The sequence below is a fragment of the Lipotes vexillifer genome, unplaced genomic scaffold, assembly GCF_000442215.2.
Source record: "Lipotes vexillifer unplaced genomic scaffold, Lipotes_vexillifer_v1.1 scaffold22, whole genome shotgun sequence".
Taxonomy (NCBI): Eukaryota; Metazoa; Chordata; class Mammalia; order Artiodactyla; family Lipotidae; genus Lipotes; species Lipotes vexillifer.
Window position 1 is genome coordinate 3,535,058 of NW_006779050.1, and position 17,228 is coordinate 3,552,285.

The 17,228-nt window shown below is 38.2% G+C and overlaps 2 protein-coding genes across 3 annotated transcripts in view; one reads left to right on the forward strand and one right to left on the reverse strand.

Annotated features, from left to right (window-relative positions):
• GSTCD (glutathione S-transferase C-terminal domain containing) overlaps positions 1-182 on the reverse strand; it is a 133,547-nt gene extending 133,365 nt beyond the window's left edge. Inside the window, exon 1 of the mRNA XM_007452160.1 lies at positions 131-182. The gene's annotated coding sequence lies outside the window, so the exon portion shown is untranslated. The remainder of the gene's footprint in view (positions 1-130) is intronic.
• A 1,879-nt stretch (positions 183-2,061) lies between these two features.
• INTS12 (integrator complex subunit 12) overlaps positions 2,062-17,228 on the forward strand; it is a 23,501-nt gene continuing 8,334 nt past the window's right edge. The window contains exons 1-5 of one of the 2 annotated variants that reach the window (XM_007452162.1): positions 2,078-2,107; positions 6,549-6,711; positions 12,090-12,254; positions 14,991-15,143; positions 16,622-16,809. In XM_007452162.1, the coding sequence (XP_007452224.1) occupies positions 6,682-6,711; positions 12,090-12,254; positions 14,991-15,143; positions 16,622-16,809 (536 nt within the window). In that variant the 5' untranslated portion in view covers positions 2,078-2,107; positions 6,549-6,681. Of the gene's footprint in view, positions 2,115-6,548; positions 6,712-12,089; positions 12,255-14,990; positions 15,144-16,621; positions 16,810-17,228 lie in introns of both variants that reach the window. The other variant, XM_007452163.1, reaches the window with a different exon arrangement.

Below are 17,228 nucleotides of genomic sequence, written 5' to 3' on the forward strand. Positions count from 1 at the left end.
CACTACATTACGTAATGTGAGGACACATATCGTTAAGTCCTAGAGGACAAAATCCTATGATTAAAATTAGCTGCTTATCTGGCCAAGAAGTGAAAAAAAAAAAAAAAAGTTTAAAAAAGCTTACTGTAACCTTAGCCATAAGGGAAGTGTGTCCTCTCTGGAGAATCAGGGAATCATCTGTTGCCACAGAATCATAATGCTTGCAGCTAAGCCTTACCTCAAAATTGATAGGGATCCACAGCATGAAATGCTAACATGTTAGAAACATTGGCAAGCCTGAAATAAAATTACTGAATACCCACAGCAACCAATACCTGTGCTTATTATGAACTAAATGGTTTAAATCCTTGTTTTCCAAGTACTAATCATAACAGAATTCAGTAGGCTACTTTAAAAACTTGAAGATAAAAACAACATATGCTAAGGAACTGTGTATACTACAGATATTTTAGTTGACTGGCCTCAAAATTTGTTAAGTTTCAAGGTCTGCTAAATTGTTGCTGTTACCCACTTGCATACTCAGTCTTTATTCTTATTTCAAATCACAGGTGATATAAAAGCTACAAAGTAAACACAGGTTAAAACAAAAATAAAAACAACCCCCCCAAGACCCTTGATGGGCCTTCTACTACAGAAGTTAAAGTTTGAGCTTTGTTTAAAGTAGGCAAACATGTAACAGAAGTGTAAAAAAATAAAAGAATTGATAAAATAAATGTCAAATCTCACTGAGTTTTTCAGATTTATTTTTGAAGTTAGGATAGGACTCTTAAAACAATGCCTTCAGGTATAACTCAAACATAATTTCAAATAATAAGTATGCTTAAGGCAATCCTTTCAGTAGTATATATTCCCCACCAGGCAGCTGAAAAGTCACATAGCTTAATGTTTGATTTATTAAATATGATAGCAAATCACTCAGTTGTATTTATAACAAAGAATTTATTTTCACAATAGTTAAGTGACCATGGTTAAAGTTTAAATTGTCACCACTAGTTTTTGCCAGCTTTTGCATTTTCTCCTTTAAACACTGTTTCTAGATAAGCTTAGAAAAAAGTAGTACTCTATCTTCTCTTACCAATAATTTAGCAGAAGACATATTATTAAATGCTGGCATTTTCTTGATATTCAAGAACTTATGACAAGGAATGGGATCATGGCATTAGGGGATTATGACGTTAAGAATAAAGAGGGGGAGTGGGGGAACAAGTCACCTAATCCCAAACCAGGTAGAGAAAGTACTCGTATCGGTAAACGTTTTGGAAGTCAAAGCAATTTTCATGTAAGTTAAACTCTAACTTTCTATAGAAGTTTAAAACCAAAGTGAAACACTGCTTTGATGGTGTAACAGAAGCAAATGGCCCAAAATGAAGCAAGTTCATTAGAGTAACTGTTAGGTAGTATTCACATACAATTGCTTTCTCCAGTGAGGAAGGGCTGGAATAAAAATCTAAGTGGAAAAAAAAAAGTTAAAGCGCGATCCAAGAGGTCTTAAAACCACACCTAGGAGCAAATGGCAAACGACCCCCACAGACTGCTGCAACTGGAAGCTGCTCCATGCCCCCATCAATAGAGGAAGCCACGGGGACTGGTCCTGGAAAAACTGAGAAGGGGCCCGGACCCCTCCACCCTTCCCGCCCTTCCCAACATCCTCAACCCTGTTTCCCCAGATGCTAAGAGGCGGCTTTACGGCGTCTCGGGGACTGCGGAGCCGGCGGCCCGAGCGCCCTCCTTACCTGGTCGCAGAGGCGCGGCCAGGCAGGGAGGGTGCGTGAGCGTGTGGGTGACACGGACCGCTAGCGCATTCCCGCCCCGCCCGAGCCGGGTTTCCCGAGGCCGCTTCAGAAAGTCTTCGCTCGCGGGCCACACGCAGCCAACGAAGCTGGGAAAGAAACAACGAAGATCGCACCAGTGAAGCAGCAGCCCCCGCAATCATTCATAATCCGGCGGACCGGAAGGAGTGGGTTACGTCACTTCCTACCGTCGCACAGCCAATACGTTCCCCGGTCGACCCTGCTGCGGGAACCTTTGTTTTTCCGCTCTCGGAGCCGGCTGCTGCCGGGAGGGTTCGTGAGGCCACCGGGAACTGACGGGGCAGCGGGGCGGAGCGGTGAGTTGTTACCAGCTCACCGGCTCCCATTCGACTCTGGGAGGCTCAAGACTTTTGCGAGGGGCGAGGTCGGAGAGTAGTTCCGTGCGGTCTTAGTTTCCTCGCTCCTTGTGGGGACACCTCGTAATTTGCAGGCGGTCGAGTGCCCAGGATGACTGCTCTCCCCTTAAGTGAGGGTAGTGCTTCCTCGGAGGTTGTGGCGGGCGGGGGTACGCGGACCGAGGGCACAGCCCCAGGGACTAGGTCCTTGGAACTCTGTCTCCGACCTTCCTCGGAAGGTTTTGGCGACTTCTCTCGACAGCTCCCTCTGTCGGCCTCTCACCTTCTCTCGCGCTCACTTGTCAAGGACCTTCCCCCGTGCTAGGCCTTGGGTGTGTTATGACTTTGATCAAAAAAGATTGGCAGTCCTTGTCTGAGTGTCTCTGGTCGCTCTTCAGATTCACTATCACTTGGTTGGTTTGGAATCAGGGTGTTTCCGCTTCCCTTATGTTTCCGGACGTATGCCTAAGGTTTCAGTGTAATCCAGGACCAAGAACTCAGTGAGGGAATGAAAAGGGCAGCATCTTTAAAAGGTTTATTAGAAGGGGTTGCAAGAGCTTGCAAAGACATAAAGGGCAAAGCTTTGTAGAGCCGTTATGTGATGGCAATATTGCACTCTGCGTGAACAGGGTCAGTTTCCTTCCTCTCGTTCACGTGCAGATGATCAACTTTAGACTTCTTTTAAGATTCGCATGTAGAGTGGGAAATGAGATCTAGAGGAAAGAATATATTTATATATGAGTACCCAATTTGGGTTGGAAAAATCACAGAAGCCCTAGAAAGTGGCATTTAAACGAAACCTAGTTCATTCACTCTACAGATACTTTTGAGAATCTGTGAAGTTCCAAGCGCTAGGTATGTAACAGTAAATAAAACAAGTCCCTGCTTGCATGGAATTTACAGTCTAGTGGGATTAATGAATTTAAATCGGATGAAGGATTGGGAAGAGAGTATTGCAGATAGGAACATTGTACAAGTCCCCAGTCATAAAAGAGGTGTTTTTGTTTTGTATTGCTTTTCTTTTTTTGATGTTTGAGGGTTTGTGGGGCGGGGCAGTCAGGTGGGGATAGCTTAGAATTTCTTTTTTATTGCTTTTTGTGAAGAGATTTTGGACATGATTAGAATTGTGCAGAAGAAGAGGAAAGACCTTTATACTTTGATCTCTAATAATTCCAAAGCCATTATTTTGTGGTACTTTGCAAAATAGCGAAGTGGTAGGCAAAAAAGAGAGCCTCTCCTCTTAAAGTACTCAGAGTGTTATAGAGAATATACAAATGTACCAAAAAAGAGTGTGGTTCAAGGTAGAAAGTTCCAGTACCATGAGAATGCATTTTGAGATAGCCTAGGAGGACAAGATTAGTTGTATAGGGGGTAGAGAAGAACACAGTAGCTGTGAGTAAAGTTCTCATGAGAAGGAGTATTTGAACTGGGACTTGATAGCATTTGGAAATATAAAAATGGGTAAAAAGCTTGTCAGAAAAAATGAGTAGAATTAGCAAGCCCAGCTAATGGCCCTGCACTACGGAAGGTCTGGGGATGAAGAATTAAAGTTTTTGTACCAGTTACTGAATCTTTTTAAATGGTAGGCCAAGAAATTCGGCTTTATTTTAAAGACAGTGGGAAGCCTTAATTTTTGAGGAAAAAAATGAAAAAAGAAAGAAAGGAAAGAAGGAAGAAAAAATGTGTTGCAGGAACATTAATATGGCAACAGTGTTGAAGTCAAGGAGAATAACTAGATTGTTGCTATAGTACAAAAGGCGAATAACGACGTGAATCTGAATAGTAACTGTGGAAATGAAAAACAAGAATAGATGTGAGAAACGTTGCAGAGTCAGAATTCACAGGAAAGGCCTGCTGATTGTTTAGATACAAGGAATTGGGGAGGACTCAGTGAGGCAGAGATTTAGGCCTCAGACCCGATTAATGGAGAGTGTGTCATTTATTGAAAGAAAGTGCAGGGCAGGGAACTTTTGGGGGAAGATATTCATAATCTCAATTTCAATCATAACTGAATTTGAGATACCATTAAGGCAACCAGGTACACATGTTTACTAAGCAGTTGGAAATGTGGGGTTTGAGCTTAATAGAGATTGGAATGGGGATAAACATGTGAAATCTAGTTGAAAACATGATATATATAAGATTACCACGGAAGAAATTGGTAGCAGAACTAAAGAAAATAGACAAGAATAGATACTTGGGCAATACCAAGAGCAATGGGGATGAAAAGATGACCCAGAGAAAGAGTAGCCAGAGATAGAAAAAGAAAACCAGGAAAGCTGAGCATTACTCGTGGAGGAGGAAGATTTTTGAAAGAGAAAGTGAATAACATGTATTCACTTGGCCAGCATTTACTGAGTGCCTGCTATCTGCCAGGCACTCTGCTACCAACAGGGATTACAGCAGTAGGTAAGGTCAGTGCTCGCCCTCATGGAACCTATGTTCTAGTGAGAAAGACAAACCCTGTTTACATAATTAACAGTGTAATAGCTATGACGTGTAAATACAGGATGTTTTAGGACCATATAACAGTAAGACTCCTTATTTTGTTAGGGGAATGTGTGGAAAAAAATTGAGACTAGAAGGGTGAATAAGTTGAGGCAAGGGACGCTTTCTACTAAAGAGCTGGGGTAAGAAAGAGTATATGTTGAAAGATTTGAAATAAGTCATGTGGTTACAACAGAAAGTGGGAATAGCTTGAGATACTAAGTAACATTTAATGAGCAATGTACTCTGTGCCAGGTACTGTTCTAACTGCTTTACATGTATTACCAGATCATGTAGAGCATTAGAGACCTTTTTAAGAATCTTGTTCTTTAACCTTTGGACAGTAAGAAGTGAAAAGGAGTATTTTAAGCAAGTGGATGATATAAAAATATTTGGAAAGGCGCAAGAGTGATTTTGAGTTTTTTTTTTTTTTTTTTTTCCCTTTGGCTGCATTGGGTCTTTGTTGTTGTGCGGGCTTTCTCTAGTTGCAGCGAGCGGGGCTACTCTTCTTTGCAGTGCATGGGCTTCGCATTGTAGTGGCTTCTCTTGTTGTGGAGCACGGGCTGTAGGCACGCGGGCTTCAGTAGTTGTGACACGTGGGCTCAGTAGTTGTGGCTCACGGGCTCTAGAGTGCAGGCTCATGAGCTGTGGTGCAGGGGCCTAGTTGCTCCATGGCATGTGGGACCTTCCTGGACCAGGGCTCGAACCCATGTCCCTGCATTGGCAGGTGGATTCTTAACCACTATGCCTCCAGGGAAGTCCCAATTGTGGGGTTCTGATTAAGCTCTTACAGTGGGCCAGATAATAGCTGCATGATGGTAGCTTGGTCTAGGGTGTGGTAATAAGGATTGAAAATGGTAGATGAATTTGAAATATATATAAGAGGTTTGGTGATTGAATGGGAGGCAGGAGTTGAAGTGGAAGGAGTTAAAGCTAATTCTCAGGTTTCTGGCTGGAGCAATGGGATAAGTATCATTTGAGAAAGGGAAGATTAGGGGAAGAACTGGTGGAGAGAAGATTTTATGAGTGGCTCTGTTAGGGGCATGTTGAATAGGTGGCACCAGTGAGATATCCAAGTCAAGCTGGCAGTTGAATCTTGGAAGAGATGCATGGGCTGGAGAGATAAATATATAATTACTGGCAAAAGGGTATAGGTCACATTGTCTAGGGCAGTAATTCTGAAACGTTTAGAGTAGATCAGAACCATCTGGAAGATTTAATGCAAATTTCTGGGCCTCACTCCCAGAGTGTTTTCATTAGTAGCTATGGTTGTGGAGACCAAGAGTTTGAATTCCTAACAGGTTCTCAGGTGATGCCTATTGCTGCCGATCCAAAGGGGACATTTTGAGAAGAAGGTGTAGAGTGAAAGAAGAGACCCAGAACCTAATCTTGAGCAGCTCATTTTTGATTCCTCAAGATTTTTGAGGAATCTACAAAGAAGACCAAGAAAGAAGTAGGAGGAAAAAATAGTATTTATTATACTTACCTGACTAAGGCTGTGAATACTTTGGTGAAAATATTTCCATGGTATGGTGGGACAAAGGCCAAATTGCAGGAAATGCTATATAAGCAGAAGGAATGAAGAAAAAGTATAAAATGTAGGAGAAGTTTTGCTATAAAATGAAGAAGATAGGCAAGAAGATATTTAAAGGTCAATGAAAAGATGCCAGTAGAAAGAAAGAGGCCGGGGGAGGGAGGTTTGTGAGTGGCGGAGAACACATAGGAATAGTTCATAGCTCAAGGTTTCAGGGGGGAGGAAAAAGTTAGGTTCCAGGCATAGGTGGCATTACATGGAGAGCCACCCTCTTATTTAAAAGGTGGGAAAGAGGAAAGGATTGATGCAGGTATATTTGTAGATGTGTCAGAAAGTTGTTTTAGTTCCTCTCTGACAGTTTCTGTTTTCTCTGTGAAGTAGATGAGGACATCTACTAAGATAGAGAAGCAGTTTCAAGGAAAATGGAGAAAGTGTGACTGGTCTTTGCAGAAAGTGGGAAAGTGAGTTGACCAGAGAAACATGATAGTGTTGCTAAGTTGTGTTGAGTGCCTAGATGGGACTAGTGACTCTGAAGATACAGACTGTATGTATTCCTCTCAGCTGCACTTAGATTTTGGGTGCACGCATGGAGAAGGTAAATAGGATGGATGACTATAAAGTAGATGAAACTGTAGAACTATGGGGCAAGGATGCTTAGAGTGCTAAAAGAGAGTCTTTGAAAGGCTGGACCATGAAGGATAAAAAAGATGGAGAAAAAAGATGATTATTTAGAAGTGGGAATTTCTGTGTTACTTATATACATTTACTGTATATAATTAAGGTATATAAGTCTTAGCTCCTAACGTGAGCTAAGACTTTGTTCCTACCAGCACCACTATTGCCACCTTCCTAGGCCATTGACATTTTTAAAAGTGGTGATTATTATTAGTTTTCTGCATTCTTCTTTTTTTAAAGCAACATCTAGATTTGAAATTAAATCTACATTTAAAGCATTAAATTTCTGTATATATTTGTATCTATATCTACACACACCTAGGACTTTGTTTTCTAGAGTTCTAATCCACAATAAGAAAGCTCTTTTACAATCTATTTTGATCGTGAGTTTTAGAATATACAGGAAAGAACTATATAGAAGTAACATGATTTGGTGTAACTCCTGGAATATATTCTTGAAAATAATAAAGGAGATAAAGTGACAGATTTACACGACAGTTGCTGACCTCTTTAGGACTTCAGTAGCAGGAAATAAATTTCTTTCACTATTCAGTAGTCCCCCCTTATCCATGTGGGATATGTTCCAAGACTCCCAGTGGATGCCTGAAACCATGGATAGTACCAAACCCTATATATACTGTTTTTTTTCCTATACATACATACCTGTGATAAAGTTTTATGAATAAATTATGCACAGTAAGAGATTAACAACAATAATAATAAAATAGAATGATTATAACAACATATTATAATAAAAGTTATGTGAACATGGTCTCCTTAGGTTCTTCAACTCTGCCAGAAATGTGACAGTGGCTTCTTCATTGACAGACACAGCCTCTCCAGTAATTTTTATATTTTTCAGTCTAAACCTATTCTTGAATCTGTGTAACCATCCTTTACTTGCAGTAAATGGCTTGGTGTCACTCATTTCAGGGGATCTCTTGCTGAAGTTTTTGTAGATGTTCAATGCTTTCTGGCCCAACACATTGCTGTCAATTGGAACATACTCTGTTCATGTCCTCCATTCACAAATTTAATGCCTTTTCCATTCTAACTAAGCACTTATGCACTGTGGCTATAACTTTTGCACTCTGAGGTACGACAGCAAAACTAGCACAAATTTTCCTTCTTCACAATTTCACAGATAGAAGACTCGTTCTTACCATAGATTTTAGCAACCTCAGCATACGAGCATACAGTTTTTTTCTTATTAAGTTTAAAACTTTTACTTTTTCACTTAGAGGAAGCACTTTGCAACTTGTTTGGCATATCTGAATAGCATGCATCACTACTCTGGCTCTTCGGGAGCATTAAATAAATAATAATAGGGTGACTTGAACACAAGCACTGCAATACCATGACACTCAATCTAATAACTGAGCTGGCTAGTGACTAACAGATGGAATTCACTGGAGAAAGGGATGATTCACATCCCAAGCAGGATGGACTGAGCTAAGGAGCTGGCATGAGATTTCATCATAGTGCTCAAAATGGCGTGCAATTTAAAACTTATGAATTGCTTATTTCTGGAATTTTCCATTCAGTATTTTCCAACTGCAGGTAACTAAAATATCAGAAAGTGAAACCACAAGTAATGGGGGGACTACTGTATGTGCGTTTGCCGGTAAGAAAGGAGAAGTAATAGAAACTGGAGAAGGCAATAGAAAAGGGGGAGGGAAAGGACGATAGAAAACTAAAATATAAAGGATAAAACACATAACCATGAGTGTTTTATTTTAGGCCCAACTCCTGTTTTTTCTCTTGGACAAGGAAAAGATGTTCGGTCAAGAAGGTGCTAGTAAGGAGAAAGCAGAGGGACCAAGAAAGTGGAGGTCTCTATAAATTCAAAGGATAGACGAATGGGAGTAAAGAAATTTTTTAAAAGAAAGAAAGATTGACTTGGTACCCTGAAGAGGCTCCTGGGTCAAAGCAGTAAAAGAGATAGAGTGATGGAAGATTGTAGTTAAAAAGGAGAATTGACTGTAGTCAAACAGGAGAATACCTGTGTCAAGTTTCAGGTTTCAGTGGCTGAAGACAAAGCTCCTTGAGGTTGAAGATCTAAATAAAACTAGTGCAGGAAGTTGGAGAAGAGCATCAGTATAGATGCTAAAATTACCAAAGATGATGGCAGGGGGAGAGGAAAAGATGAGCTTGGTGCAAATGTTCTGTACATTAGCAACAATGAAGACGCAGGTGTGGATTTCAAGAGACGATGTTGATAAATGGTGATCGTGGAATATTTTTCCAAAAGCAGTAATATGGAGTATTGCTCTTTGCTCTTTTAGTAGGAACAGCTCACTACTTGGGAGAAGGCTGTAAAACAGGTGATGTCTGTGTGGATGAGTGGGGATAATAAAGGTAAAGCGATAAAAGGACTGCTTGAGAAAAAAATGGAAAATATAGGGGAATATGTTGGTAATGAGTAGGGGCTAGAAGACAATGGGCAACTAGCAATGAAGTTAATGCGGAGAGGGGGAAGGGCTGAGCTGAATGAGTGCTGGAGGGATTTTCAAGGGGAAGGTAAATTTGTACCTTAAAGCAGCCATTATGTATATATAATAGGGAAAGGGAAACTGAAAGTTGCTAGAAAGGCTAAAGCATTGGTCTCCAAAGTATTCTCATCATTCATTCCATGAGTAAAAAAATTGAGCTCACTTCCTTATATGTGTATTTAGTTGCCAGTTATATGCATACACTGCTATCACTATGTATATTAATAGTTTTTTAAATAAAAGATTAAAAATAAAAAGAAATTCTAACTTTTTTTTATCTGTATTCCACTGTGGAGACCACTGGCTAGAGGAATATGTCAGTAATTTAGGGCAGGGGTATAAAGTCTGTTCAGTTTTATAATTGCAGGATCATATAAAAAGAACTGACTCCAAATTGGTGTTGATGATGTGATCTGTGGTTTGGTCTCGTAATCTAGGTGCTGACTCTTGTCACCTAATCTGTAATGTAAACCTTTTATCTGTGATTATGGAAATACATAACCATAAATACTTGGCTTCTAATTTTCAGCATAGAAATTTCAAGTAACGGTTTTTCTAGTATATTAAAAGGATTCTTCTAAGTTTCAGCACTTTCAGTACCTCATAATACAGATTGTTAGCTCTTTAGCTAACCAAAATAGGTCAGTAGAAAGACTAGGCTGTGTTCCCTTGTGCACTCAGAAGGAGTGGCAGCTTTACTCCTTTTCATCATGGACATTTTAATGAGGAACTCTTCTCCTCAGAATGTATATGATGACCAGCCTCATGAGTAAATTTAAAACTAAAAAACCCCCCACCTTTCTGTACCTATCATTATATATAGATGATGTATGTAATAATACAATCTTAGGAAGTGAGAGAGGTTGCTTCTCAATTTTTATTAAATTATTACCAATTTATAACTGTTTGAGGTAGATTATTTTTCTTTTAGTATTGGCCTTTAGACCGATTCTCATGGGTGATTGAGTAGAGCACAGAATTTGACAGTAATTTTGTGGCTATCAGATATCTAATACCTTGTTTAAAACTTAAAAAAAAAAAGGCTAGTAAGGTGTGTGTGTGTGTGTTTCCTGTGAGAGTTGGAGAAATATTAGGGAGGAAGTGGATTGGGAAGGAACAAACAAAATCCATTTTCAGGCTGAGCCTTCATATGCCAAGATTCAATCTACAGCAAGTTTTTTTTTTTTTTTTTTTTTTTGGGGTAGCAAGTTTTAATGGCTTTATAACCCCCTTAAAAATGAGAGATTACTGTGGAATTGCTGACAGATCCTTAACTCTAGCAGTGCAAGTTTGTTGCATTATTATTATTAACCTCTGGGATAGAAGACAATTTCAAGCCCTAGAATGTTGATCAAAGGATTGAACACAAAGTATACATTTTTATTTTAATAATTCCTTGCCTGGAGAAATATTTGAAAAAGTAACACCGTAAGTAGAACAACATGATAGCTTTGGTATTAGCTGAAAACAAAACTTTTTAATGTTTTAGAATTTCTAAGTCTTTGACGTATATCTTCACTATTTTTTCAGTTCCTTAGGACACAGAGAATATCATAGGCCCTATGGGAGGTCCATATATTGATATATATGTATATATATGGTTTGGCACTATTTCTCAGACACCTTGCTTCTCAAAAACAGGTTAATGCATGAGATACCACAATCTAAGTGTGATGCAATAAGATTATCATTAGTATGTTTTCTGAGGCACTCAGAATTGGGGCTGAGGACTAAGGAGGCAAAAAAAAGATAGCTGAGGTAAAAGTTTCAGCACTGACCTTTAAAGCTTATTGCTTAATACGTCCTCTAACCATTGTCCTCCAGTGACACCCTTCCCCCAATCTTTTTTTTTCTTTTCTTTTTTTTTTTTTTTGTGAAAATAAGGTTTGAAGGCTTCCCTGGTGGCGCAGTGGTTGAGAGTCCGCCTGACAATGCAGGGGACACGGGTTCATGCCCCGGTCCGGGAATATCTCACATGCTGCGGAGTGGCTGGGCCCGTGAGCCATGGCCTCTGAGCCTGCGCGTCTGGAGCCTGTGCTCCTCAACGGGAGAGAGCCCGCGTACTGCAAAAAAAAAAATAAGGTTTGAGAAGAAGAAATTTTGACATATACTAAACTTGACCTAAACACATCAAGTTCCTGTGTACTGAATTATGTGTATTATTTTAAAATGGTGTTAGGGGACTTCCCTGGTGGCGCAGTGGTTAAGAATCCACCTGCTAGCAGTGGACATGGGTTCGAGCCCCTGGTCCGGGAAGATCCCACATGCCGCAGCGCAACTAAGCCAGCGAGCCACAACTACTGAGCCTGCAAGCCACAACTACTGAAGCCCTCGCGCCTACAGCCCATGCTCTGCAACAAAAGAAGCCACCGCAATGAGAAGCCCACGCACCACAAGGAAGAGTAGCCCCTGCTCAATGCAGCTAGAGAAAGCACGCGCGCAGCAACAAAGACCCAAGGCAGCCAGGTGTTAGGAAGGGGCTCTGTGACGGGGAGGAGCTTATCTGGATTTAAAATTTTGCCAAGGATATGGATACAGAGAAAACTGGTAACATTCTTGCTTCAGGAAAAAAGAACTAGATAATGCCAGTTAGAGAAAAGAAGAAAATTTACTTTTATCAGTAATAACCTTTTGGACAGTTTGAATTTTGTATCAGGTACACAGTATTACCTATTATAAACAAAAGAACAAGAAAAACTTTGACAGATAATTACCCATTGTCTGTAAATTACTTTCCTCTCTTTTTTCACTTCAGGTGTTTGCAATGGCCGCTACTGTGAACTTGGAACTTGATCCCATTTTTTTGAAAGCACTAGGCTTCTTACATTCAAAGAGTAAGGATTCTGCTGAAAAGCTAAAAGCACTACTTGATGAATCTTTGGCTCGGGGCATTGATTCAAGTTACCGTCCATCTCAAAAGGTACCTACCTGGATAAAAAGCTTGGAGGAAGTTTTGTAAAGCCTGTAGTAGAACAGTGTTAACATTTAGAACTCACGAAACAATCTCTCTGCCAAATAATCTTTCCTTGTGGAATGAAGAAATTTATAGTGTTCTTTTTTTCCTTCAAGCTTTCAGAGAACTGTTACACTATATAGAGAAGTTAGCTGGGAGTGGGGGATATTCAGTTCTACTACTTTATTCCTATAGAAACCCACTTAAGATATATTTCAGTTTCTAATTCCTTATGATCAGAGTATTTTTTTAAGCTGCTGAATGAAACCGTAACCTGTGTTATAATTATTCTCTAATGTTTTAGGGGCGAAAAATAAAAGGACAGGGATTTTGCAATGAAGTGAATTAAATATGTATAGGATAATGTAAGGAATAAAGGAGGTATAGATGAAATGTGAGGACTGTGTAGCTACCATCATGATAATAACAAAGTGACCAAGCAGCTTTATGTGAAAAGAATATACATTTTGGAACCAGACAAACCTGTTTTAAATCCCAGCTTACCTCTTACTAGTGTGGTGATAGATAACATATCTTGAACATTTACTGTGTCCTAGGTACTTTTCTCAGTGGTATATGTGTATAATTAATTTTAGTTGTGATAATTATCCTTTGAGATAGGTATTATTTTATTTTACAATAAGGAAATTGAGGTACATAGTAACTTCATTTCACCCAGCCTCTGTTTCTTTATTATTAAAATGAGGATAATAAGAACTACCTTACAAAGTTGTGCAAATTAAAAGAGATAAAGTATGTCAGCCACCTAGTGCAGTGTCTACCTGATACATAATAGACTTTTAGTGAATATTCTCTAATACCTAAGACATTCTTTCAAACCATTCTAAAGCTCTAGCCTTGAAACTTCGTGTCACCCAGGTCTATGAACACCTAGATACCAAACTGAGAAGGAGAGGACAGAACTACATGACTAGCTAGCTCAGTCTAATCCAGAATCTGAAACTCAAGACAGGGCCAAGTCCCAGACTCAGTGTCCAAGCGATCAGTGATATTTTGCTCCCAGCCTTCTTTGAAAGCTGGCTCTAGTATTCTCAAACCTTTTTATTGTCTTTTGAGTAGCAGAGCCATTGTGACTTCATTTCTTCCACCATTCTCATTCTGGTATGTTCAAAGAGCTCAAGCCAACCAAATTAATAAAACTCAACAAAATATACTAACAAATTCATTCTGCTCTGAGTATGGATATAGGCCAAACAGGAAATTCCTATTATTACTAAAGAAGCAGTATTTTGAGATTCTAAAACAGAAGGAATTTCATCTGTTAAAGTACATAAGAAGTTTGTTACAATTAAAAAGCCTCCTGCCCTTAGGTTTCTAACTGGAAATGACTTCTCATGGTCAGTTTAGAGAAAATACTCTGCTAGGTGTTTTTAAAACACAGATTCATTTAATTTTAGTCTTTAACTGAACATTTCCATCTCTAGAATTGTGTGAGAATCACCTAGAAGCAGTGGTGTGCTTATAAACATTTTCAACTTGGGGATAATTCCAAGGAGCTACTATATGCATAAGCTTTCTTTTAACAACAGATAACAAATATATATACATATCAAAGAGTAAAAATAACAAGGATTGCAAGTTTAAAACAGAAGAGAAAGATAAGCCACAGACTGAGAGAAAAGGTTTGCAAATGATGTATCTGATAAAGGACTTGTATCCAGAATCTATGAAGATCTCTTTATACTCAATAATTTAACAAATGCTTTAGCATCGAAGATAAATGTGTGGCAAATAAGCACTTGAAAAAAGTGTTTAACATCATTAGCCATTAGGGAAATGTAAATTAAATCTACAGTGATATGCCACTATATACCTATTAAAATGTCTAAAATTAAAAAGATTAGCCATACCAAGCATTGGTGAGGATATGAGGATGTGAAGGAACTGGGACTCTCATATACTCCTGATGGAAATATAAAATGGTATACCACTTTGGAACATGGTTTGGCAGTTTCATAAAAAGTTAAGCATAAACCTACCATGTGATCCAGACATCCCACTCCTACATGTTTATTCTAGAGAAATGAAAGTATATGTCCATATAAAGATTTGTACTTGAATGTTCATAATATCTGTATTCATAATAGGCCAAACTGGAAACAACCCAAATGTCCATTAATAGGTAAATGAATAAACAAATCATGGTGTATTTGTTCAATGGAGTACTATTCAGCAACAAAAGAAATGAACTTTTGCTACACTCAACAACATTGATGAATCTCAAAATAAATATTGCTGAGTGAAAGAAGCCAGAAAAAAAGAGTATATACTGCATGATTCCATTTATGAAAATTTCTAGGAAATGCAAACTAATCTATAGTTGCAGAAAGCAGGTTTGTGGTTGCCTGAGACTGGGTGGCTTAGTTTTTCTAGGATGTCTACCTCTAAGAGTGATTACAAAGGGCAACCAGGACACTTTGCAAGATGATGGATATGTTCCTTATATTGATTGTCGTGAAACCGTAGAGCGAAACATATCCAGTTTTACACTTTAACTAGGTGCAGTTTGTATATCGGTTATTCCTCATTAAAGTTGTTTAAAGAAGAAGGCAACACATTGGTCACTACATGATGTCTTAATTTTTAACTGATAGTTGTTTAGATTTATGATCTGTTTTTTTTAACAGTATATTAGATAGTCTGAATATTTAATTATGGGTATCTTTTTAATTTCACCTATAGGATGTGGAACCACCCAAAATTTCAAGCACAAAAACTGTTTCCATTAAGCAAGAGCCCAAAACATCATCCACTCTTCCTTCTGGCAATAATAATGGCAAGGTCCTAACAACTGAAAAGGTAAAGAAGGAAGGTGAAAAGAGACCTGCTGATAAAGTAAGATTTTGTTTTACTCTAGTAAATCAGTCAATGAATCAATCAGTTTATAGGCCGGAAAACGTTTTGTGCTTACTTTTTGTATATAATAGTGGGTAAAAGTACATAATAACCACTCAGTAAATATATTTTGATAATTATGGATGTTGGTTTTTTTTTTTTTTTTTTGAAATTAACATTTAGAAACATTTTAAAACCATTTACTGAAGTCGTTGTCCATAAATATTTGAGCTCTAGAAGATGTACTAATTTCATATATAACTCAAGTATTCTAGATGGAACTGTTGTTGAAAAGAAAAGATGGTGAGGAAAGAATACAGATGTAAATGACTAAACATGAAATTTGTTACAGAATGGTGTACCTTAACAGGGTTACAGATAACAGATACAGATAACTCTTGGATTGTCTATTTTGAATGATTTCTGCACATAATTATTAGGATTTTAGCACTTAGTAAAAAATACATTTAAAAAAACTTTAGTAACCCCTGCCCTTAAGGTGGGGTGTTTTCATACTTTTTTCTAAATATTGGTTATTCATAAACTATATTGCATTGTTTTTATATAAATTTAAAAGCACAGAAAACAATGTAATACAGTTTATGAATAGCCAATATTTAGAAAATATATCTCTATTTTCCATATATATATATCTCATATATATCTTTTAGCAACTTTTTCCACTCAGCAATGTGCTTTTGAAATTTACCTATGTTGATACATGTAGATTTGAACATTTCTTTCAGCTAACATGTAGAATATTAATTCTATAAATAAACCAGTTAATCCATTCCCCTGCTGATGAGCAGTTAGCTTATTTCTCCTTTTCCTCTATTACGGTGGGGTTTCAGTGAGCTGCTTTATACATATGTCTTTTCCCACATGGTGGTAGTTTCTATAGGATGTATACCTATAAGTGGATGTAATAGGATGGGTACATCTTCAACATTATTAGACATAGTGGATGTTTGAAGCAAGTATGGCAATGTGTTAAGCCTGAACGACTGGTAGAAGTTCACTATTTACTTCTTTTCAATATATATTAACTGTCACTACTTCATTATTTAAAATTTTAAAATAGCCTTAAAAATAACCTTAGTAGTACTATGGCTTCTCAATTCAAAGCATCCAATGGGGGGTTGGGAGGGCACTGTAAGTAAATCCACTGAACTTCCAGGATTCTTTAATGGATAAAAGAGTACAAAGAGAAATACAGGTACATGCTAAACTGTTCTGATTTACTTACTTCTACCTTGTTGGATTCTTTTAACATACTGATTATGAATTTATTATAAATGTTCTCCAGGTCTTTAGTGTGTACATCTCTCCCTAACTATGTGAAAATATCTGTTGAGTGGACTTGGTCATTGCACACTGTCTATCTTATCTTGTGATAGATGTGATAGATGTCTATCACATCTCTCAGTGATTTAAAGTTTATTCTAACGTGTTATTTTCTGATTGGGTGCTTTTTATAGATGAAATCAGACATCACTGAAGGAGTTGATATTCCAAAGAAACCTAGATTGGAGAAACCAGAGACACGGTCCTCCCCCATTACTGTCCAAACCAGCAAGGATTTAGCTATGGCTGACCTTTCCAGCTTTGAGGAGACCAGTGCTGATGATTTTGCCATGGAGATGGGATTGGCCTGTGTTGTTTGTAGGTTAGTTGTACCTTGCCACAGATTCTTTTGTTTCTTTGTAAAGAGCAAACAACTTTAAAAAAAAAAAAAGACCAATTGTTGGGTGTTTTTTTATTTTGTTTTTATAATTTGGAGGTGGGTAGGAGATAAGTAGATCGATAAGTAGATAAACCTCCCATATGGCAATTTAGTGTCTTAAAAATTGTCAAAATTTTGTATTCTTGACAGGCATCTTTAATCAGTTATGTTGTAGTAATATTTTCTGCATTCTTGGCTTCTAGAGGGAAAGCAATTATTGCTTTATTTTTTAGTGAGAAAGAGTCTGTTCAGCAGACTTAATTATTTTCATCTTTCTTTTTCTTTTTTTTTTTTTTTTTTTTTGCGGGCCTATCACTATTGTGGCCTCTCTCGTTGCAGAGCACAGGCTCCCGACCCGCAGG